Below are 23,711 nucleotides of genomic sequence, written 5' to 3'. Positions count from 1 at the left end.
CTTTGACATTTGATCAGCAAACCCACAGGTTGTAGGAAGCTTAGAAAGTGAATCAGAAAGGAATACTAAAAGAGAAAGAAAGAAAAAGATACTGAAGGTCAGGGAACTGAACACTTTTATAGCAAGCTTCTGCATTAAACTTCCTGTGCCACCTAAAAGAAGATAGATAGAATCAGAGTTTGTTATTTAGGGGACACGTTGGGTAACAGACTGGAATACAAAGGATGGATATTAACACATTCATACTACAGCAAATACAGAGAATATAGCTTAGGAAAACACAGTGGCTGGTTGAATACATTATTCATGCCAGCTCTGCTGGGGCACTTTAGGAGTAGCACAAACCAGGGAATCACAATGGTTTCTTTCAGAGCCAGCTGAGTTTACAAATAGTCTTACATAAATCTCTGACGTTATCTAAGCCTTTTGCAAAATGACCTCCCTGTAAGCAATATGTGTGATAAGGAGAATGCATTCACATGTATCAGCTGGGGACTACTTGTGTATGATCTCCATGGTTGTGCTCGGACCATCACAGGCATCACATCCCTTAGGACAGAAAGATTACTTGCTTTGCCATTTGCTAATGACAAGGCAGGTAGGGAAGTGCTTGCCTTTGTCTTGACACAATGTGCCTGGGAATTAAGGCATTTCCTCATTGCAGAGGGCAGCACCGCTGGCAGCGGTGATCTCCCATAGCATGGCAGTGGCCTTTGCACAGCGTCCGTGGCTGAAGAGTGCAATAGAGCTCTCTGCTTCAGCTCCAGCATATTAAATAAAAGAAGGTTAGGGTCTTTGCACAAAAAAGTCTTCTGTAACAGCCAACTGTTCTGTAAAAGCAAATGCAAATTTACAGCTTTATTTTGGGCTTTAGATTCTCTGTGCATTTGCCTCTGTTCTTCTTTGCTTGGACACACTCTCATTTATTTATAGAAGTTTGGTGCTTGGGAATGGTCTCTGAAGTACTGGAGATTACAGTTTATACTTACCATCATGAAAATTCAGAGTATAATGACTGTTTTTTCTGATAGCGTCCCTTGTATACTAAGTGGATAGTTTCAATAAGCCTAAAACTTTGTCTTCCTTAGGATACTTCATGATGCAAAGTACTTCCTTGACAGATTTTGTTTTCCCACCTTTCACTTTGCTTTGTTCAGCACTGACTGGCACTGGCTATTATTGCTCCAGTTGCATATGCTGTAGTTTGTAAATTGTTTTGAAGCCAATTGCATTGTTCCTCGTTCTGCTCAGCTTCTAGTTTTAGTGTCATTATCAGACTTAGAAGTTTCATTTACAGCATCATTCCAATCCTATTTACATTATCTTATGTAACTTAAGTTTTAAGAGAGTTAATTCTAAGGGTTTATCAAGCTTCCTTTTTAACAGCAGTAGCTGCCAGCTTTCATGATCTTGCTGAACCTTAGTTCCTTTTGACCTAAATTCTAGAGTCAGCTGAAAACCTAAGGCTGTTATCATCTTAGCTAAAAAATATAATTGTGAAGGTAGATAAGACAAGCAATATAAAATACATTATTCCCTGAAATTCCTGAAATTATTTTTAAGCTATCATCTCATGAATTCTGATTATCTTTACTGAAAAAAAACCCACAAAACATTCCTTATTGTCACCTTAATTTCATTATCATGCCCTCCTTCTCTCTACCTCCACCTTAAAACTTTCATATAGAACCTTTTGTAATATTTTGTCTTCTTATTGAACATTCTGAACTTCTCTGAGTCTTCCTCTTTTCACTAAAGAAAGGAACAGAAGAACAGCTAGGGAAAAAAAAAAGAAAGCAATGCCTTGGGGCTCACAGACACCCATGTAACACTGACCTTTCTCAACCAACCCACCAGCCTCCTTAATTGATACTTTACAGTGTTATAAAAGGCTTCAAGCCCCCTAAACTGCAATATTTGGATTTCTACTAAGATATATAGATGTGCATTTTTACTTGTGATATTATAAACACTGGATTTTTTCATATTTTAAAAAATGAGCTGAGGCTTTTGTCAGTTACTATACAGAAAATACATTTCCCACTTTTATTTCTGTACAGATCCAGGATTAAGACTTAATATTGGACATCTGATGACAAGAATCCATCTGAATCCCAGCTTACAAACCAGAAACGTGTAGATGAGGCCCTCAGTGATATGGCTTAGTGGTGGTCTTGGAAGTCCTGCGGTAATGGTTGGACTTATCTTAAAAAGGTCTCTTCCAACCTAGTTGATTCTACGATTCTATGACAAGAATGTATTGTTACATTATTAATTAAAAAGCATGCCCTAAAATGCCAAGTTACTGACTGTTTATCTTCATCAGACCCTTTGGCAAGGTGTTCATTCTGTGTGACATCTACCTCTGCACACAGGATGAGGTCAAGACCTAAGTGGCACTAACAGGACATGCAGGCCCTTAAGAAGCATGTAAACAATGACCAGGCAGCATGTGTAGTTCTGCAGGGCCTCTCCATCTTCTGCTGAATTAAGCCCTATTACATAAAACGTTCCAAGTCAGGCCTCAGAAATAGAGAGCACTTAAAAGCAGTGCATTTCGGGTCCGCCTCCTGGCTTTTAAGCCTTTAGTGTAGATTCTATAGTACTAGAGAGTCTTTTGTCAATGAAAACTGAAGTCCTCATGCCTTCATATAATTTAAGAAACTGCCCTTTAAGAGAACCGCTAAATATCACAAGATTCCTGATAAAAATTGTGAGAGTTGGCAAGAACTGTATCCTCCAAAAAGCAGCTGAGACTGACAGATATTGAGGCCAAACAAAAGGAAAGGAAAGAGGAAAACAGCCCTGTGAAAGCCCAAACTTAGAAGGCAAACAATCTTCAGGTTGAATTTGGTCTCATCTGGCTTCTAAAATGTTAGATTAAGTATGTGATGAAGATGTGGGAGAAAAAAAGTGAATCTGAAAACAGATAAGATTTAACATTCACATTAATTGGAAAGGACCTGAGCACCATTATGAAGAAAGCATTTAAGCAAAATGAGTTAAAAGTGAATATTTTACGCATACATTTTGTAGACTGTGCTTTACTTCAACAGATTTGTGACATCTATTTTAATGCACTTTTCAAAAAAGGTTTTATAGCTGTTAAGTCTGCAATACATTTACCTACCAAGCAGTTTTGCAATTCATTGTTCACCAGTATCCCATTTTTGAATGCTTGGAGCTAAAGCTTCCCGTTCTAAGCAAGCAAACAAAATGCAAAAGCATTGCATGAGTAGCAATAGTTATAGGCAATTTTTTGTCCAAAAGTATGTCATTGATAAACGTGTAAATAAAAACCTAACACAACCTCATCAAACAAAAGGTCTGAAAAGTTTAAAAGGGAGCAGTTGCTACTTTGCAAAACAAAACCAACCCTTGTTTTGTATATTAAAGGTGGGAGGGAAAATAAGGAAGAGGTTTTGCAAAACTGCAGTTTTCTGCCATTTCAGCTGTTTAAAACTACAGGTTGGGAGGAGTAACAAGAAATATAAGTACAGCAAAGCCACTTTGCCCTAATTCATCTCGTGTCTTCAACTTTCAATTATATTATTTTACTAAACAAACACTTTTCCTAAGGGGAAAAAAAACATCTAACCACTTTAAAATTTGCCTTAATTTTCTAGAAAGGTAGCATTGACAAGTAGCTTTTTAAAAAAAAAAACAAAACAGATCCATCCAAAGTCCCTGTTTTCTTTCAGCAGAAACAGTGTGAACTCTCAAGTTGACCAGCACCTTGGAAAATCAAGATCTTTATTCAGGGCTCTTAACAGAGATTTAACAGCCTACTTTAGGTACTTTCCCGGCCCCCCCTTCCCTCCCACCCTGTAAATTTCAACCTGGTCCGCTTAAAGACTTTCTGTTAAACTTGCCTCCTTTGGCATAAAGCACTAATGATTTAGTTGGGATTGTAAAGATTTACTACGCACTTTTCCTATCTTATTAGAACCAGTAACAGAATCCACTTACTTGAGTTTCTTTGGCTCTGAATGCATACTGCTGAAGAGTATGACATCCAGAGGTTACATTCCTGTCTATCTTTCATTTCAGCTTTATAACTGTAGTGAGTACATTTCCTTAAAACCTGTGGATTCTAAATCAAACGAGAATCTATTTTTAGTCTCACCAGTATTTAAAAAACCCTTAGAATTCAGCAGTAAGGTTATTAGACTACTTTGATGATTAAAAGAAAACAAGAAAATTAAGAAATTCTCAGAAGCGTGTAGATGATAGACATTTTCTAACAAAACCCTATTTTTTATATAACTTGTTAGTTTTGTAAAATGTTTATAAAGCAGAAATTAAAAAATAAACAGTTTTAGTTAAGTCCTTCACTGAAACATTTTCAGGAGAATAACTGTTTCTTGACCAATATTGTAAATACAAACTTATTCTTTTCATTAGGTAGGAGCCCCATGCATGGCAACAATGACAAATTTTTAGCTGTGCATTTATCAGATAAAGATGATGATCTCTCTTTTTGTATCTTTTTCCTATATTCTCATTATAAAGCCAGAAGAAATAACATGATTTTCTAGTGTCTCCTTAGACAAAAATCTCCTCGCTACTTAACCTGTCTAATGCTGTACACATGCAGACACCTTTGCCCTTACAGGTGTACAAAATGTGCTGGAATTGTATCATTAGTTCAACAAAAATAAAGTGGCTGACATCACCTCGCCATTGCACAGCCCAGCAGAATAAGGCACATTTGCACACTCGTAATCTAAAACACCAGTGGAATAGCTCAGACACTTTCAGTTTAGCAAGCGTTTGTGAAGTTTGATGGATCACATCTACAACAACCATTCAGTGAATACTGTGCTGCATGCGACCCTCCACAGAGCTTTATTTTTTGGCTGAGGCAACCCAGCCTGATTCAAAGTTCACTGAAGTCAATGGAGAGACTCAGCACCATCAATAGAATTGTGCTGATCCAAAGCCAGGCCAGGAAATTCTGAGGAAACATAAGAGCTACCCTGTTTGTTGCCTTGAATATTTGTTTAGTGTTTGGAATTTACTGACTAAAGCTGCATGGAAGAAACCTGGCAGCCAGAGACTTCTGTCAAGTTGTGTTATTTTGGTTGTATCAGAACTCCTGAAATAAACCCAGAACTCCAGTGAGACATTTGTGTTCATGCTGTAGCTTCCCTGAACTCAGTCCATCCAGCCGTTCAGAATCAGAATAGACCAGACTGGCAGATCTGCTTCAATCTTGACTAGCAAGGCAATAGAATGCTAAGAACATGATGTGCTTGGTTCTCCTCTCACTTTACATCCATCTTATACCTCTGTAGCCCATTGCATATAGTGGATCCAGTTCTGACTTACTCCAGCTTAGAGAAAGAGGAAATTTCAACAGGCTTACTATAGAGTCCAAAAGAAAACTCCCAAAGTTTGAAACTTCTTCAAGTGTTCACCATGATATATTTCCTCTCACTGAAAAAAAAGCGTTAACCAAAGTGGCCATATCCATCAGTTAATCAACTGGACAGAAGTGTCCTGGATTCCACATTCAAAAGTGGCTAGTTTTTCAACAGAAATTATACCTTTGGAACTAAAAAAATACTGCATTTAGAAGAGAACGCGCATGAAAACTAAGCCTGCAGATGGTTAGCTGGAGTTTGTGTTCATTAAGAGGGTTAATACAAATGTTCCTGATTGTTTCTTGTTGTTTATGAATCTCGACCTTCAGAACAGCACTGAAATGTGCTGTCTCCTAAAGATGTTCCCTACCGATATGACACACACTTTTTATTGTTTCACTGCACATAAGCATTAATATCCCAGAGGTAACCCACCCTTCTTTTAACGGCTAGTGACAGGTCCAATGGCTGAGCAAAAATCAGTTGAAGGAAAGGGAAGTCTTGTCGGAAATGAGATTAATCTTGTAACGAGTGTTCAGCCCTGATAACCCATCTGTGCAGAGAACTGCTTTAACTGGAGAGCAATTAACCTTCACCTGACAAGCTCTGTCCAACCGTTATAAACAACATTAAAGGCACAGGATCCCCCTCTTTTTTCCCTCTTTACGTAGACTAAACAATCAGATTCTGAATTCCATGAAAATGGTACGTGTAACAGTGCCTTGATGACAAATTGCAGGAAAATTTTTAAAAAGGTAATGGCTGAATGGAAATAATGTGAAAAATGTCTCTGGCCACTACTTTAGTGAGTTGATCTGATTAATAAAAAGCAACAAGTTTGAGCACTTCCAAGGGAATACCTTACGCATGAGGGAAGCTGATGTGAATAAGCCAAAGATTAACAATAATAAAAATGTATGCAAGTAGATAAGAACTGACTAACCAAGTCCGAGGAACATTGCTTTCAGAACAAAGCTTATGTTTCCGCAACATTTCTGTGAACCCAAAGCCAAGGGACTTGAGCTTCTTCATCCATGGCCTTGTGGAAGTTACTTGTCAAAACCAACGTCAATTTGCAGAAAAAATCTGCAGTAAGTGGCTTTTGGGTCCAGTCCCCACCTGACCTGCTCTCCCATTTGACAGCCAGTGCTCCAAGTGATGTATTCACTGTTGTCTCTGGAAGGGTCTGTAAATCCAGCCTCAGATTCCAAGCCTGTAGTAACACAACTGTAGCACAGTAGTCTGGGAAGATAACTGAACATGGGTCTCTTCTTCAAATATGAAAAGGTGCAACATATATGAAGCCAGCATAACAAAGGACTACTCAACTCTATGCAGAAGGGCCAAGATAGCAATCTCAGTCACGGTGGCAGAAAACTGGAATGGCTCCAAAGGAATCAGTGGCAAAACAACACACAAAATTTGGGAGAAGCTCCTGAATAATTTGGGTGAAAGCCTGGCTCCAGTCAGGCCATTGGCCAAATACTTTTAACTTCATTTTGGCCAGTTTCACTTCAGGTTTTGTAAATCCTCATTCATTCTATTCATGTGCCTGAAAGCAATTACCCTGAAGTGATGATTAGCAATGGAGCCTTTCTGTTTTTGTTTACTTTTCTTTTGCTCTAGGTTTCTCTTTTTCCTAGCAGAAGTTCAAACATACAGGGTAGCCATGGTTTTACTTCCCTGTAGAGCAAGGGAAAATTTCCATTTCAGTCATTTTGGTTGAATATACATGTCACTGCGGATTGCAAGAGATGGCCGTGACTCTTGAATATATCTAGAATACGCTCTCAACTATTTGTTGGAGTAGTCTTCCTCAAGGGCTAGTGAAACGTATTTTCTTTGGTGATGCATACAGATAAGGAAACAAGGATTTGGAGGTAGGTTGCTTGCTTTTCATCTGACAGAATGATGATGTATTTTGAAGCATCCTGATTTGCAGTAGTGGAAAATGTGAAAAAAAAAAACAACAACCTGGCTATTTCATAGTCCAATATAATAGCTTTGGCCTTAAAGTTTTACACCAACAGATGTGTTGTACTGTGGCTGTTTAATGTTTAAATAGTAACAGGTAGAACACTACCTTTATATCAAACAAGAAGGGCTTGGATCTTTTCAGTGAATTAGATATTAACAGATAGGAAGTTCCTATTGAAAGCATTTCCTGTATTGGTAGTCCCTGATTTTGGCGGCTTATCTGGACAGGAAATGAACACAGGAAGTATCTGTCTACAGACTCTTTATCATCAAGGTAATTGCTGTGGCAGCATTTTACTGTTTATCAAGGTAATAAACATAAAGTCTAAAAAAAGATGTTTTTCAACTCTAAAGAATGAGGTTTAAAAAAATCTTATAGACTCTCATTGCAGTTATGCAAAGTCTTTCATGTAGAATTAATCTGCTGCTACTCTTTTCTTTCAGCATAACTGTAATTAGGGATTTGTCAAACAAAACATTTCCAGTTTCCTGTGGCTTTTTTCTTAGTCACAACACTGTTTCTCTGTACCTTGCTTTCTCATCTCTTCAGGCGGGTAGGTCATTTTAAAGTTCTGCCACTTCCCATAAGCAGTGAACCACCCCTTCCTGCAGGTATTTGCATATACCCAGGCCTTGTAAATTGTTGCATTTCCTTCCCATCTATCAGACACTGCTTAACCTGGCTACACACACAATTAACTAAGCAAGTCAGACCTTTTCCTAGTGTGAAAAGGTTACGCCAGCTAGTGGCACCGTTTCCCACACATCAGCTGAGATATACACTCCAAATAAATATACATGGCAAGTGAAGGGAGGCATATCACATGCATTCCTTCCACTCATTAATTTCCAAAATCCACCATTCCAAAAGACCTAGGGGCCTAGTCCACTGTATGTGGGCGACTGCTTGGTGTGTCCTTCAGCCTAGCCTTAAAAAATTGCTGTTAGTCATGATTCTTTTTTACCTTTTAATGTTCAGTGATATTTTTTATAACAATAATTGTAATTTTATTCCTTTTAGTTTGCAGCAAATTAGATTTATGACACAGTAATTACCAGAAGTGGTAATCACTGGTTTGTACACAGTAGTTATCAAAAACTATTACTAATACTATTTGTGTATTAGCCACTAACATCCCTTTCCTGAAAGCAATGTCTAATCTTTCTAATAGGATGACTATATGCATAGTAAAAATTAACAACCCAGTGCCTAAGGATGCATGTCAAGGAGAGAGGTAACCTCCCTGTGATACAGGCTTGCAAGCTGAATCTCACCAGATTTCCTGACACAACTGCTCCCTCTATTCATTGTGATGAGTTGTTTATAGGGTTACACAGCTCTTCTTTTAAGGGGAGCCGGGAGGGGGGGAAGAAATGAACTGAGGGACACAGCACTACCCAGCCTCAGGCAGGCTTGGTTGCAACATTTAAAATAAACCCCTTTGACCATAAAAACACATCCACCTTTTAAAGAAAGGATTGATACCATTTTCATACGAGTGTTTCAGAGTTTGCATTTTGCTGTTGTATTTTGAACACAGTCAACATTTCTTCTGTAATACACAAATAGATGTTAAGGACAGCAAGATGACTTGCAGAACACATGCCATTTTGTCCAACCATTGTTTTTTATTACTGACAATTTGTAAAGTTGCTAGTATTTCTTTACTGTATGATTATCTATCAAAATGAATTATTTATAAATAATGCATAGTTAATGACGAATCTCATAGAAACCATACTGCAGTCAGTGAAAAGATTTTTGTTAATTTGACATGGTTTGGCACTGCATGTGATATTTTCTACAGTATCACCTTAACTTTGTTAAAATTGGTAATACAGGTGATACAAACCCAATTTTTATTTTTCTTTTCTCTACTTTGCTGATCTTCAAAATAATTGTCTTGGCTTGACTTAGAAACTTGCATTATGAAGCCTCTGTTGTTTTTTTTTGAGTGAACAGCATTATATATTTTCACTGGATTCTAAATTGTCATTTGGAAAATAAATATCTTCTTTTGGCATCCACATTTCTCAAAACTACTTCTGTATTTATCTTTCAGCAAGTCATTCTCCAAGAGCACTTGATTCTTTAAACATTATCTCTGAAAGGCCTTTTGTAACTCATGGAACTTGCTGAAAAACATTTTGTTAAGAGATAATACAGTTCTTGTTAAGAAAAAACAAACAAACAAAACGACTCAGACAGTCAAACCTATGCATTTTCCAGCTGTTGTTCCTTGCTTGGGGACTTAATTCTAGAAAGCAAAATCCTTATATTTGACTTCATTTTGGCATACGTAGCCACAAACCAGATTGAGTTAAATGACTGCTGATTAAAAGCAAAAGAACACAATGCAAAAATCACTCAAATGTCTGTTCTTATATGAGTATTTCTTCCTTTAAATTGTACATTTGTATTTGAGTCAGAAATACTATTTTACCTGGAAATAATTATAGGTCTGATAATGCTGCCTTTATTGGAACAAGATCTTCATGAAATTGCTGAAAACTTTGAATTACAGAGTGCAAGATCAGGCTAAGTAGTTTAAGGCACTCTTGCTGTTCTTGCTTCTGATTCAACAGAGCACTCAGGTGTGTGCTTAGCTTTAAGAGGCTTGTGTCATATCACTAAAGCCAATGGAAGCATTTACAGGCTTAAAGTTGAATACACCACTGGATCATTTGCTATCTAAGATGAAAACAAAAAGAGAATAATCTTTATAATATTTTTAATGCAAGGAACAGAATTACAAATTACTGTATTAGTTCTGTTGGATTCAGTGCAGATGCAGTCCTCTAAACAAAGACTTAAACATTTCCATATGCCAAGAACAGGTTTTTTTTAACTGCCTCCAGCTTTCCTTGGCTTTAGAAGTATTGAGTGCTTAGATTTTCTAAAAGAAAGTGAGAGGAAAGTAATGCTGTAGAGAGAAGCACAGACTAATATTCTTCACAGAAGAAAAATATCTTGCCACTATACACCGCTTTAATCAGTACATCCATACTATTTCAAACCTCAGAAACCACAAGGATTCTCCCATCCTTTATCAAATACATAGACATTTTCTCACAGAAATCATGGCTTTCATACAAACAGCAATTTAGAAATCAATAATAAAAAGTGGACATGCACATATTTAGAAGTAAATTAGAGTAAAAGAAATAACAACAAGTGTAATCAATAAGCCATTGTAAAGTCAAGATAACAAAAGATTTTCTAAGGAGAAGTGTAATTGCATTCACAGGCAGGGAGAAATTTAACAAGGCCTGCTACATGCCAAGGAAGTATGATTCTAGTTGTGTTTTTCTATTTAATGTTATTTCCTCCACTATAGGATAACGGGAAAACAAACAAAATGACCTTCAGGATAAGTATTTTTACTTCGTCCCAAGGTAATACTTAAGTAATTTTTTCTCCATTCGATTTAAAAAAAAAAACAGCAACCAAAAACCAATACAAAAAAGACAGACGCTTAATTCAGATGCTTTTGATACTTTCTAAAATTGTATTTACAGTAAATAGTGGGATGATTATAATTAGCAGTGATGTTTTGATTTGATATTTTCAGCTTCAGTGCTCTGCCCCGTTGTGCTACTGCATATAGCTGTCTAAGTAATCACCTTAGAGCTGAGATCCTGACTGTGAGGAGACTTTTTCCACTAGAAAATAACATTTTATCTTTCAAACACACAAAAACATAGCAGTGAGGTCAGCCCAGTGCGTACCAGGTATAGAGAACTGAATGTATTAGAAGCATCAGATGCCTGACTTCATACCAAAACCAAAATTCTGACTGTGGAGGCACACACCTTCTCCCACCACTCTCACCACTTTCTTATGCTGCCTTCCACAGCAGCTGACCCTGCTCCTGGTCAAAGGAGGGAGGCCTCTCTTACAGCATGAAGGTCAGAACTGAAGTAAGCCATTCATGTTAGAGCCTAGGAAAAAGGCACTGCTGTGTCCTTCTTAGAAAAAAACCTTCCACTGTGGTGCTTTCCTCAGCATGGGGAAAAAGGCGGGGGGGGGGAAGGGGGCAGCAGAAGGAGGGAATGGGACAAGAAGAGACATATCTTCCAGTAAAGCCACATTTGTGCTGTCAAACCCAGCAGCATAAAACTTACACAAATAACTTCACAGTTATCAATTAGCCCCAGTTAAGCCAGCCTGGTTTCTCATGACCCCAGAGTCCCATGGGTCTGTCTGCAGGTTTGTGAGAGGAAAATGGATGAATCAAATAGTCGAACTGTAAGTAAACCTATGACTGTAAGTTTAGAGCAATTTCTACCTGGTTATCAACAGATATATAGCCATTTGCAACCCAATTTTGACATTCTATGACTCCAGAGTTTCCCTAAAGAAGAAAGTGAATTCCTGGCACACAGACCCTAGATAAGATCCTCCACCTTTCTTGGCTAGTGTCTCTCGTCACCTGCATCAGGATAGCTAGGCTATCCATTGCCAGCAGACAACACAGGCCATTATACTGAAATTGTAAAAAAACATTTGCTGAATACAAATGTTTAGCAAAAGCACAAACACCACTTTGGCCTTCAAATGCAATTTCTTTATTTCAGTAACCTCCAGATTAAATGACTTCCTTATTTCATTATAGATGAGGAATTGAACCTCTTTGGACTAGATTAGCTTCATGTAGGAGCACATTTTCTGCATCTAGAGTACAAAGCACCTGTCATTTCTTTCCAGACATTTTACATTTTGCACTTTCATAAATAAAATCCTTCCTTCAGCCTATAAAGCCTTCCCAGCACCTTGGGCACTGAAATCCTCAATATTTTGGGGTGCTTATTTTTCCCTGCAAGTTTTACACTCCCAGGTAAGGAGACAATAATGTACATTTTTCCACTTCAGAGGCTTTGCTGACCTTCTCCCTTTGCTGACTGCATTACATCACCAGGCTGTACAATACACAGCTGCACACAGTCTCTTCTCACCTTTGTAAGTGTAAGGTGAAGGTATAATAATAACAATGATAAGGTATTGTGTACAATCCTTTTCCCTATTATAATTCAGTAAATGAATCAACATCAAAAAATAAGTAAGAACTACTCAAAATGCATGCAACATCTCATTGTACCATCATTTCTGGAAAAAAAATCCCAACATCAATAGTTCATTCCCATCGATAAAGACAAGAACCGGCGTTACTATCAGCACATAGCCCTTCTTTTAGCAATGCAAAACTTCACTCCCTGAACCTCAAGATTTTTATAGAACGCCTGTCATATCCTGCGTGCTCTGAAATGGGCAGCAAAACCAAGGCGAATTCAGCTATTTCAGGAGCTATTTAGCATATAATACATGCTGGTCAGAAATGCAGATGCAATTGAGATCTTTGCCTCTATAGATAGCCTTTAGAAAGCATCAAAAAGAGAAGGTCCATTAGTCTTTTAAATACCATTGTCTTTAGGTAAGACTTTCACATTCCAAAAAACATAACAAAAAGCATCAAATGATCTTTCAAATGTAAACAGTTAAGCAGAAGTTACTGAGAAATCAAACCGCAACTCCACTAGCTAATGGCCAGGCACTGCTGCTATTCCATATCTCTTACTAAATCTCTGGCATAATTAGAAAAGTACAGAAATATACAATACCATGAAGAACACAAATACCTTGATCCCAGATCTGGCAATACAACGCCACAGAGTCCTCACTGTACATGCTGTTGTGCTCTTTATGTAAAATTAGTTTCACTCTCACAAAGTGTTTAGTTACAGTTATACTTCTGCAATTAATCACAGCTATTGCTATATCTGTAACTGCTATCTATTGCAACATACAGCGAAGCAAAAACTAGACAGATAGACATATAGATTTATTCAACATTCTAAGTGACACAACCTGAAAAACTCAGCAAAGCCATTCTTGAAAAAACCAAACCATGCACTGAGATCAATTTATAAGCCAGTAAGAGAATTTTATTGTCCAAAAAATTAAAACAAAAAAGAACACACCCATGAGATCTTGCCGCCACCATTAAAATAACATTCAGAAAGGTCCTGAGTATAAGGATAAGAGTTTATAGAAAAGCACATAATTAACACCTGTACAAAAGAGAAACAAGAGCTGGTGCCTCTCAATCCCGCTTGCTAATATTTGTGTCCCCATCAGCAAGAGAAACGTTTAAAAGTATCCAAAAGGTTAGTGCTCTTAGGAACCAGGTTTTTTCCTTCCAGTGCACACCCTCTCCCCTTATGGCAGTCCACAAACACATCCAAGTTGTCAGAATGATACCTACAAGAAATTTCAGAAGCTCTCATAAAGGGCTTCGCATATGCAATCCACAGCACTGAACAGTGAATTTAAAAAACCCAATTTTTTTTCCGAGTTTGAAGTTTTTAAGCCTTGCGGATGGTTGGAGTAGGAAAAAGGAAATTTACTAGGCAGTACAAAGGAAATCTTGTTGTCCTCTATTGTGGCAGTGGGGGTGTTGCCCAATTCTAACTTATCTAGGTTGATAAAGGAAACCAAAGAACACGCCACTGAAAAAAATTTCAACAAAAAAGGTACCCCTTTCTTACCTTAATAGTGCTTGCCATAATGTGATCAAGATTATTGATCGCTAATAATTGCTAATAATAATTATTGCTTCGCTCTGACCAGAAAGAAGTTTTGATGAGGTTGTTTAGAGCGGATGAGATTGTGCTAACTCTGGGAAATGAAGTCAGCCAATGGCAGGAAGAGGTTTCTATTGGTCCTGGCCACTGCAGCTCGAAGAAACAGGATATTTGGGAGTGAAGAGATAAGAGTCCTAAAACAATGTTGTTTTTCTTGATGATATGTGACTAAATTTTTTTTTTTTTTTTTTAACAAAAAAGTCAATTGCCTGTGACTGCCTAGCCAGGTGTGATCTGATGTGCTGTAAGTGTGACATGCCACTTTGAGGCAGGATGCAGATGTCAGATGAAATGGACCAAATTCAGGACTAGTTTCATGCAGTCTATTCACTGGGGAATTGCTGATTCAGGGCTGAAGCCAGACTTGGTATAAGCGGGTGTAACTCCAAATATGTTAATGAAGCCTAGCCCCGCTTATACCACATCTATATTTGTCTACTAACCTCATTCCTGAATTCTTGAGTTATTGACACTTTCTCGCCTATGGGATCTAGCACATTTTTTTTTCTTAGAGAAGAAGCAAGTGGATTTGGGATAATAATTTCTTCTTGATGCCTCTTTCTTACTGAGGAAAGGAAGTCACAAAAATCTATACATGTCAAAAGCAAATGCCTGAATGCCATAAAGAGTCTTAAATTTTCCACACTATTTCTTTACTTCACAGTTCTATCCATGCATAAAAATGAGATGGTTTCACTGGCGATTCCCCTCCTGGCTGGAGTGTGTTAGTCATTTTTTATTCAGTGTTATATTTTTATTTGTCCTTTTGTAGCACTTGGCAGTCACAGGGCACCCCAAAACTACCAGCTGTGCAAACAAAATACCGTCCCTGTCCCAGCCCCGTGCTTAGGAGTGCTGAACTAAAAAAATCCCAAAGGATGGGAATAAGAAAGGCAGTTTTTCCACTGTATCAGCCAGTATAAAAATCCATATGTAAAGAACCACTCAGGGTCCAATGCTGGCACAATCCTCTCGCTCTTATGAGTCTCACAACATTTTATTTTTTTGTGAAATACATAGTTCTTGGTGTCAAGAGATTCTGAGCTATTAGCTAGAAGAGAAGAACTTGAAAATAGGACCTCCAAAAACTGAAGGAAAAAATACAAGAAGTCAGAATGCATTAATTTTTTAATAACCTTGTAATTACAGTTGATTTCTCAATGCTTCCTATAACAACATCAAACCACAGACATGTTGCTTGAAAGCACTGCAGCACTGGGTAGATAATTCCCACTCTAATAAGGCCCTGCTCTCTGACCAGGGACTCTAGTATGATAAAAAGAACAAGAAATAGTGATGGCTTGTAGCACTATTTAGTGGAAGCAGATGACCTCACCCTCTCCTAATGCCTTCCTCTCCTGCTCCTTAGGAAAAGAAAGGAAATGGAGCACTGTTCTGTAACTGGTGATGACTGCTGGCATTTGGCATGCATTTTTTTCCAAATGGTACACAATGACAGCAGTAAGTCCCAGTTCACTCTACCCCTCCTGCCCTGACCCAAAGAAGGTGAAAAGTGGCCACGCACTTTTCCAGAGGTGCACCCTGGGGCATTCGTCCTGTAGGTGCTGATCCATTTCACCCAAGGCAGGGTAGAGGAAAGGGTGCTTACCACCTACCTCTGCTCACATGAATGGCTCTGCCATCCAGTAGGTCCTGCAAAATCCTTATTTCAAAGTTCCCCATGGGGACTTCAGAGCTGGAAATACCTGGACACAACAGAACAACACAGAACAAGTGCAATTGGGATCCAATAGAGCTGCCCCTGGGAAGACCCTGTTTGAAGTTTGGTGGTGTGTCACCGAGCTGAACCTGTGTCTCAACTGATCTCCAGCTGCCCCACAAGCAGATCACACACTGAGAAGGGCAGAGCAAACACCCTACTTTTCCTCCCTGCCCTGGATCCTAAAGTGCTACAGGATCAACTCCCTGTACAGATGTAGCTTGATTTTATGGTTCATTTTAAGGACATCTGGTTTCTTTCACTGTAAAGATGACTTCTGGACACTTCAGTGCAATCCAGAGTCAGCACTGCTGTACAATAGTTTATATTGTCCATTAGTTGGTTCATTTAGAAATGTGGTGTTCCACCGGTGAATGTCTTGTTGCAGTCTGCATCCACCAAATTACTGTGCTTCTGCAGAGCAGGTAACTTCTGGTAACTTTCCTATTTTCATTACAAACCATATGAAAAGAAAGCAATTTACAGTAATTGTATTTCATGGGGATGTTGATTTCCTCCCTTTTCATCTCCAAACAATGAGCAAGGCAGCCAAAAGATTAGAACCTTTTTCTTGAAATTTCAAAGCATTGTATAATGTTTCAGTTGGGTGACTTCCACTCCAGTTAAGTCCATGATATTTTGGGGTTTTTATCTCAAATATATTGAGAGTCTTGAAGTATCAGTTCCAGCTCTCCAGTGGATAGGATCTAACAAACTCATTCACAAGCACATTTTAGTAATGATTCTTTTCCAGCCTACCTCCATACAGGCATACTACCTCTTGATTTATACCAGGCTTTTGGAAGCATAATGCAGGTGGTATCAGACTCTGCTGAGCTCTGTTATCATTATTATATAAGTCTTACGGAGCCTACAGCCCAGCAAGGGTTTTGCCATTTTAAACTGGCACATATTCTGTGCCAAAGAATTCAATGAAGTTTATTTGACTTTCAAACTAATACCCACAGGCAGATTTCTGAGCGCTTATGCTTCTGTCGCTCCGATTCCAAGACGGAGCCTTAGTATTGTAAGAAAAGGAAAATATTGGGTTATCAAATCACCATCATCCAGTTGCAAAAGGAAAATAGTACACACACTTCTACTATTTTTCTCTTTTCTGCATTTTGGTAAGGTTAAATAGAAAGAAAACAAGTTTTTGCTATGTTAGGCAACTATGTGCTATTGTCTGAAATAATGCTGTGTGAGCTTGAAAAAACGTGGCTTGGTCAAAAAACAGAATGAAAACACATAAAAGTATTAAAAACCCACACAAGTCACCTAACACTCCCTTCTCCCTTAATTTCTCTCTCAAGCTTGTAACCCAAATTTGTCTAGGCTCATTTCTGTTGGAATGTTCTTCTACATTCAAGCCTGCATCTTGAAATAACAAGAGTGACAAAACACTACTGAGTGTGTTAACTTTACACATGTGCTGAAGTTTCTTGATGAAAACAGGGGGTCTGCACATGCTTTAGAATTACAGCTGTGCTTAAGTTCTTTCCTGAATACAGACAGGCTTAAACTTTGCTTTAAGTGCCTTCTACCTTTGGGACTAAAGAGCTCCCTCTTTAGAAAAGAGCCTTTTAAACTGGAGAGGAAGGATCCAATCTATGCTGATCCAAGCCTGCTTAAACCAACGGGGTCCTGTACAGACCTAAAGATTTGGTCTGACCATGCAAAAGAAGTGATCAGACTAGGTCCTAAAAAAAAAAGATAAACTGCCAAAGTTGTTTTGCTTGTTGCACCCTTTCCAGGATGCACTAGAAATATTTCCAAAGAGACCATTTCCCATGCTATTTGAAACACCACTACTAACTCTAAAAAGCAATTCTGTCCTCAGATATTTCATATCATATCCTCTAGGGTGTTAGGCTGTAGGAAATATATTGCAATATTACCCCTGTAAAAAGATCTGCAATCCATCTTGCTGTCTGCAAAGCAAACCAAGAGCACTGCTCTCAGCCTAGGCTGACCAGGAGACTAGAAGTGCATTTTGCTATCCTCACTAGCGCCACTAAGTCTTTTACTTTCACAATGCTTGTTCAGCAGTCGGCTTGGATAGCTTTTTTCCTTTTTGCTTTCAAAATGTTGACAGTATTGCTAATAATGTGGCCTTCATCCTTTTAACTGTACAAATTTCTTTACATTACAAATAACTCCGAATTTGGGAAGCTGGAGACACATTCACCTTGTGTGTTTTGCTTAGTATGTGTACATACAGTGTTTGAATATGAGGGTATTAAAAGAAAAGAAGAGAGATGAGAAAAAGTGAGCTCTGTTCCTTTTACCAACATTGCAGGTAAAAAGAAGGTTCTCCTCCAGGTAGAACTAGGCTACAAGTCAAAGAACTTGAGTACAATATAAGACTTTACATTGCAGTTTTTGGAAGCAGATTTTAAGAAATTCAGGCAAATTAAGGCTGCTTCGTGGAACATGAAGATACACGTGTAAAGGTCTTAATCACCAAAAAAAAAGATGCAGCATTTTGCTTAAATACAGCTCCATACATCAGTTTGGCCATGCTTGGCTCGGTGTGAGGGACAAATACACTCTTAGAAGTTGTCAGCAAGCCCTTCAGTAGGACTTCCTCCCTTTAATTCACAGCTTTCAGCTGGCTCTGAAGAAAACATCAGTAAATCTCCTCACAGAGAGGGAACCTCTTCCCTCACCCCAAAGAAAGCTCTCAAAAATAGGCTTTTAGAGTGGAACCAATGGGCATGCTCAGAAAAGAATGGAGTTTCACAACCTGGCCCAAGGGGCTGCGAGGCCAGGAGCTCAGGTGCTGCCCTCCAGGTTGAGGGACTCTTACTACCCATCCCCAGGACTGTTGGGCCTTGAGAGCTGCTGAAGGGACCTCTTTCTTCCACACCTGAGTGGGTTTGACACCGCACCAAGTCTGAAGGCACAGGACAGATTCCATCCTGGGAAAAATGGGGTCCAATTCTGGGGTTGGCTCTGCCCATTGACCCATGGCTGCAAATGCAGGAGTAAGGTGCTGCTCTCCATGAAGTGGAGCATTTGCTGATGTCAAACCAAACTCCAATTACTATATCAAAGCAAGCAGACCATGTAAAGCAGCATAATTAATACTTACTATCACTACCTGGCCACTGGCACAACGCAGCATGCATCTCATGAAAGGCATCCTTTCCTCCAGCACTGTTTCCAAGGTTTTGTGATTTTATCCCTTACTACCAGGTCTTGCACCACAGTGGCTGTAGCAGGACCATGTCCTCATCCCCTTGACGTTCCCCAGTTGGTCCTGAGCACTGGGAGCACCTCTGGGAGCCAGGGGCACCTTGGCACCGGTGGTCACTAGAGGGTGCTCAGTGCACCTATAAAGAAGAGCTGCTGGCTCGCCGGGATGCATTGTTTCCTCCAACACGATGCAATGAACAGCTCATTCCAAAACCAGAAATTACTTCTTTTCATAAAAAAAGTACTTTAACAGAAGCAGATAAAAAAGATTTCTTCGTGCTGCGGTGGCACCCACCGTCGGCTTTGCCCTCAGGGCTGGTTATGTCTTCCCACTCTCCCATCTTTGCTTTCTTTCAATCACCCCATGTGCTATCTTCAGCTGCTCCAAGCCGTTTGGCCAGTTAGTCTCTACATCTCTTTCCCCTAACCCCACCTTCCTTCCTGTCATAGCAATGAATTCATTTCACTTGCTAACAGAGCTGAGAATTTGGGAGAGGGTCTGATTCAAGGGAAACACTTTTATTTAAACTGTATTTCGTGGAACAACAGCAATCAAGAATGGATTGTTTCCCAATGGACAAAGTTTTACAGAAATGAAATGTTGGAAATTTTCAAAGTGAAAGTCAAAGTATTTAATTTACTGACTTTGAGTCCCCGTTATTCAACCTATTTAAGCTTCTATCAGCAAAAATATTTTTTGGTGACTACGCCACTGTTTTCCCATCTTTTCTGTTCTGATCATCTTTGGAGACCAGCTATACTCTCTACATAAACAAAATACCATAGAAATTGGAAATTAAATAGGAGCTCTGTTGCCATGAATTACATTGGCACAGTCACAATTCTATTGACAGTGGATTTATTTGCAATAGTCAGTAACAGAGACATGCTGACACACTTACTTGCAGACAGGGAACTGAATCACTGCTGAAGTAGGATTCACTTATCAGGCTTCAACAATTTTAAATGCAAGTGTCAAGACTAAGCTAATTCTTCAAGACTTCTTCTGCAGTTCCCAATACAACTATCTTCATCATGTCAATCAGTCTCACCGATAACAGCTACTTACAAGAGGTGAGATAAATTGCACCTTTAAAGTACTTCACTCTATTACCTACAATGGGAACCTGTACAATTACCTGACATACCCAGGTTTTAGATTAACTCCACTTATGTCAGATGAATCTCACCTAAACATCCCTTTCGTTCTTCCTTAGTTTCCCCATCTGCAACACATTAACAGTAGTACCACCGAATGTCTAAGAAGTGCTGCATGGACTTATAGTTAAAGTGCACCAAAACCTTTGGCTGAAAGTTGCCAATGATATGACAGCTATTTGTTTTAAATTTGATGCTAATTTTAAGATGGGTAAGTGACAATGAAACCACAGGACACAAAAATACCCCAAACCAACAAACCAACCAAAACCAAAATCCAAAACAACAAAGCAAAATACTTCAAAAAAGCAGCTTTTCTGCAAGGAAAAAATAAGTAACTGCGAGGGCAAAAGCCAACATTTTTCATCACTTTTTTCCAAATGTCTTAGGTAATTTTAACTGAACTACACAACAGTTTGAAGTGGTTATTACAGAACACTATCCTTCCAGACCCTACCATCCCTAGATCGATGGCCATTGCACACAGCAAGTGTGTCTGGCATATTGGATATCTACACCATATTAGTGAGGCTGTTTCAAGATTTTCATCAAGAATGGAACTTATTAAAGTGTCTCTCACACTCTTCTGGCTTTTATAGCATGCTCTGGAAGACTGCATGGTCTTTTTTTCCCCTCCATGACCAGGAAGTCTATATAAAATGCTTTCAACTGTTTTATTTGACCTTTCACCTCTGGGCTTGTGCCTAATCTGCAAATTTGAATAAGAGGTATAGCTGTGCCTTTTTTTTTGCCCCTCTCCAAGTAACTAGCTGAATTCCTTAAGGGACCAGACATCTAAACCTGGGACTCTTTTGGTATTGTACCTCTTTGTTAGTGGCTGTGAACAAGAAACAGATGTGAAATATCTGTGTTTGAAACTTACTGACCCAGAAAGACCAGGGCTAATCCAGATCATTCTTAATAACTGAAATCTGCCACCCTTTGACCACCTTGAGATACATGCACACACTCAGAAATATCCCCCCCCAGCAGACAGACAGATACAAATAAAAACCCTCACTACTTTTCTACATCCTTATGCTAATTATGAACTCAGATGTAGTTCAAGATTTGAACAAAAAAAGGATCGACCATTAATCATTTTCCCTAGTATCAATCAACCTCCTTCCATTTAGATAGCTATCTTCCACTGAAGGTGAATTCTTCAGCAGTAGGGAAGAGAAGAAATATAAAAGAAATTATAGATATACAACTAAAACTTTGGTCTACTCAGTTCATCTTAATTCTTATCAGGTATTTCACAGTATCTAATGTTAAAACTGAAAAAATTGCCATGTCTGGAGTAGGCAACATTTGCCTACTCCAGATACCCTTGGCTGTGTGTGACAGGGCACAGTCAGAAGAGCAGTGGGGTGGGGGTTGATGGAGCAATGCACTACTTAGACGCCTCTAAGAACGCTCTTCTTTTGTCAGTTAGGAAGAAGAAATTCAGGTTACAGGAGATGTCATTTCTGTTGTTGTTTCCATACACTAAATGCACACTGCTTACATATATAGTAAGAGCAAACTACTTCCACAGGTAACTTGCTTTGCTTTGCTTTTTTTTCTGTCCAGGACAGAAGAATAAATTTAGCTGTCTCTTTTAAACACTGAAAACATTAAAAGAATAATGTGAGAAATTATTTTGCAATAAGATTTAAAAAAATAAATAGAAATCGATTACTTGGAAAATGTGATAGTACATCTTGCAACAGTACTCCAAAGGCTAGGCTGTGTGGTTCAAAAAGGGTAAGATTTACACATTTCTGTAATTGCCTGATATTTCTGTCTCTCTCTGACCCAGCAATACCATATGCCTTGTGAGGAAAAAAAATAAATTAAAAAAAATCACTGTTAACTAACACTGGTCTTGAATCTCAGCTATACAATTAAGCAAAAAAATATTTATCACCTTTTTGAAGAGCAGAATGAATATGTTGAGAGGAAATAATTACCAAAAATGCCTGTAGAGCCTGTAGTTTTCTTGTGGCTTTCTGAAGAGCAGAGAGGGTAAGTCTCAAATCACAGCATGATGATGTGCTACAAATAGCTCACTTATTTCTCAGGCAGTGAAACCACTCATTCCTCTCTTCTGCTAAATCCCATGTCTGGGAGCTTTATCTGCAGTGCTGGTCATGCAGGATTGTCTGAGTAGGAGAAAGTACCTTTATTTGGAAACCAGGTGATCCCAGGAACTGCCTATTGGCAACTCTCTACCTTTGGCATTATTCAAGCAGTTTATAAACTAAATTTTTACTACTGGAATGAAACACCCCTAAGAACTCTTCTAAAAAGTAACAGTGTACCTTGGATCTCTAAAGCTTGATGACAAATAACAAGTATTTCCAACACCCAAGAAATGCCAAGTTGATAAAGTCCTACCTTATCCAATTTCCATTTGACCACATTTCTAAAGCTCAGTACGTTTAGAGAAATGCATTTCCAACAACATACCAGAAAATTAGATTATTATCTTAAAAGTACTACAGTGAAATCACAGGACTTGGCAATGATAAACCAAATATTTTCTCTCGGGGACTATACACACTGGAACGAAAGAAAGCAAAGGAGTTCTCAACTACTTTAATGGATAAAAACTGCAGGCATAAAATGCTTACCACATTGGAAAAAAGCTTTTAATATAATTAATTGCCATTATAATTATAACTCAGATTTTTTACAAACCTGGAATTTGTCATCATCATCACCACAATCTTTTTACCAGTATCTAAAAGCACTTTGTAGGTTTCATAGTGTTTTAAGAAAAATAAAGACTGTCCTGCTTCTACCAATACGGATGGCAAAACTCATTTTGCTTCAATGGGACTAAGGTTTCAACCCGTTGAGAATTAAACAAAATTACACATTATCACAGTTTCCTGCAAACTGGAAATTCTGATTTTCAAAGGGGCCTAAGTAGGTCATATTACAAGACACAAAAATTACTGTCCAATAACAAAAAATCAGCAGAAGTGGAAACAGGGAAGGAACCAATAATTGGTAGGATTTAATGCATGATTTAAGGTCCAGGAAAGAATCTCTAAAACCTTTCCCTACTATGAAGGGCTTGCCAGACATGTGTGAAAAACTTGCTAAGACATGTGTGTTGAATTACCTTGGTGGCATGTGACTTATCCAACAATCATTCACAATTATCTGGGATCCAGTAAAACAGAAATTAAGTGTTGTATGCAGCAGCAGTCTGGTAGCATGGGGCACTTATTTTAAGATGAGCTGTATTTTGGGCCTGGCCCTAGAAGATGCCAGACTTTTCCAGTTCATGGCACTCAACTGCATGAGGTGTCTACTTCACCTCTATCTTCTCAAAAGACTGTGTCAACTGAAAGATAAATATTTAAACTATCCCTTTTTCTATTGGGCTGGATCTGACTTTGAGTGACTTGATCTTGCTCTAGAATTAGCCTGGTATTTCCCACAATGTACTGTGACTAGTCAACAGAAGCTCCTTGTTAAAACATTTCTATGTAAGTGTTACTGCATTTCTCAGAAAGGAGCTGTGGCATTAAGGCAGTTTGGTTTCCTTTCCATCTTAGAATCATAGAATAGTTAGGGTTGGAAAGGGCCTTAAGAACATCTATTTCCACCCCCCCTGCCATGGGCAGGGACACCTCATGTCACCCAAGACTCCA

General features: G+C 38.6%; 2 protein-coding genes across 6 annotated transcripts in view; one reads left to right on the top strand and one right to left on the bottom strand.

The window, feature by feature from the left end:
* Positions 1 to 23,711, top strand: part of KCNJ15 (potassium inwardly rectifying channel subfamily J member 15) — a 274,328-nt gene that overhangs the window by 106,283 nt on the left and 144,334 nt on the right. The window lies entirely within an intron of this gene.
* Positions 1 to 23,711, bottom strand: part of ERG (ETS transcription factor ERG) — a 106,690-nt gene that overhangs the window by 48,807 nt on the left and 34,172 nt on the right. The window contains exon 1 of one of the 5 annotated variants that reach the window (XM_057428702.1): positions 13,890 to 14,048. The exons of 2 other annotated variants lie outside the window; for them this stretch is intronic. In XM_057428702.1, the coding sequence (XP_057284685.1) occupies positions 13,890 to 13,907 (18 nt within the window). In that variant the 5' untranslated portion in view covers positions 13,908 to 14,048. Of the gene's footprint in view, positions 1 to 3,969; positions 4,094 to 12,980; positions 13,090 to 13,889; positions 14,049 to 23,711 lie in introns of those variants that run through there. 2 more of the 5 variants (XM_057428704.1, XM_057428705.1) reach the window with 2 other exon arrangements.

Source organism: Pezoporus wallicus, unplaced genomic scaffold (assembly GCF_028554395.1).
Source record: "Pezoporus wallicus isolate ANWC-B61680 ecotype Strahan unplaced genomic scaffold, APGP_CSIRO_Pwel_v1 contig_8746, whole genome shotgun sequence".
Taxonomy (NCBI): Eukaryota; Metazoa; Chordata; class Aves; order Psittaciformes; family Psittacidae; genus Pezoporus; species Pezoporus wallicus.
The sequence above is the reverse complement of the archived record's forward strand: the minus strand, read 5'-3'. Positions and strand labels throughout refer to the sequence as shown.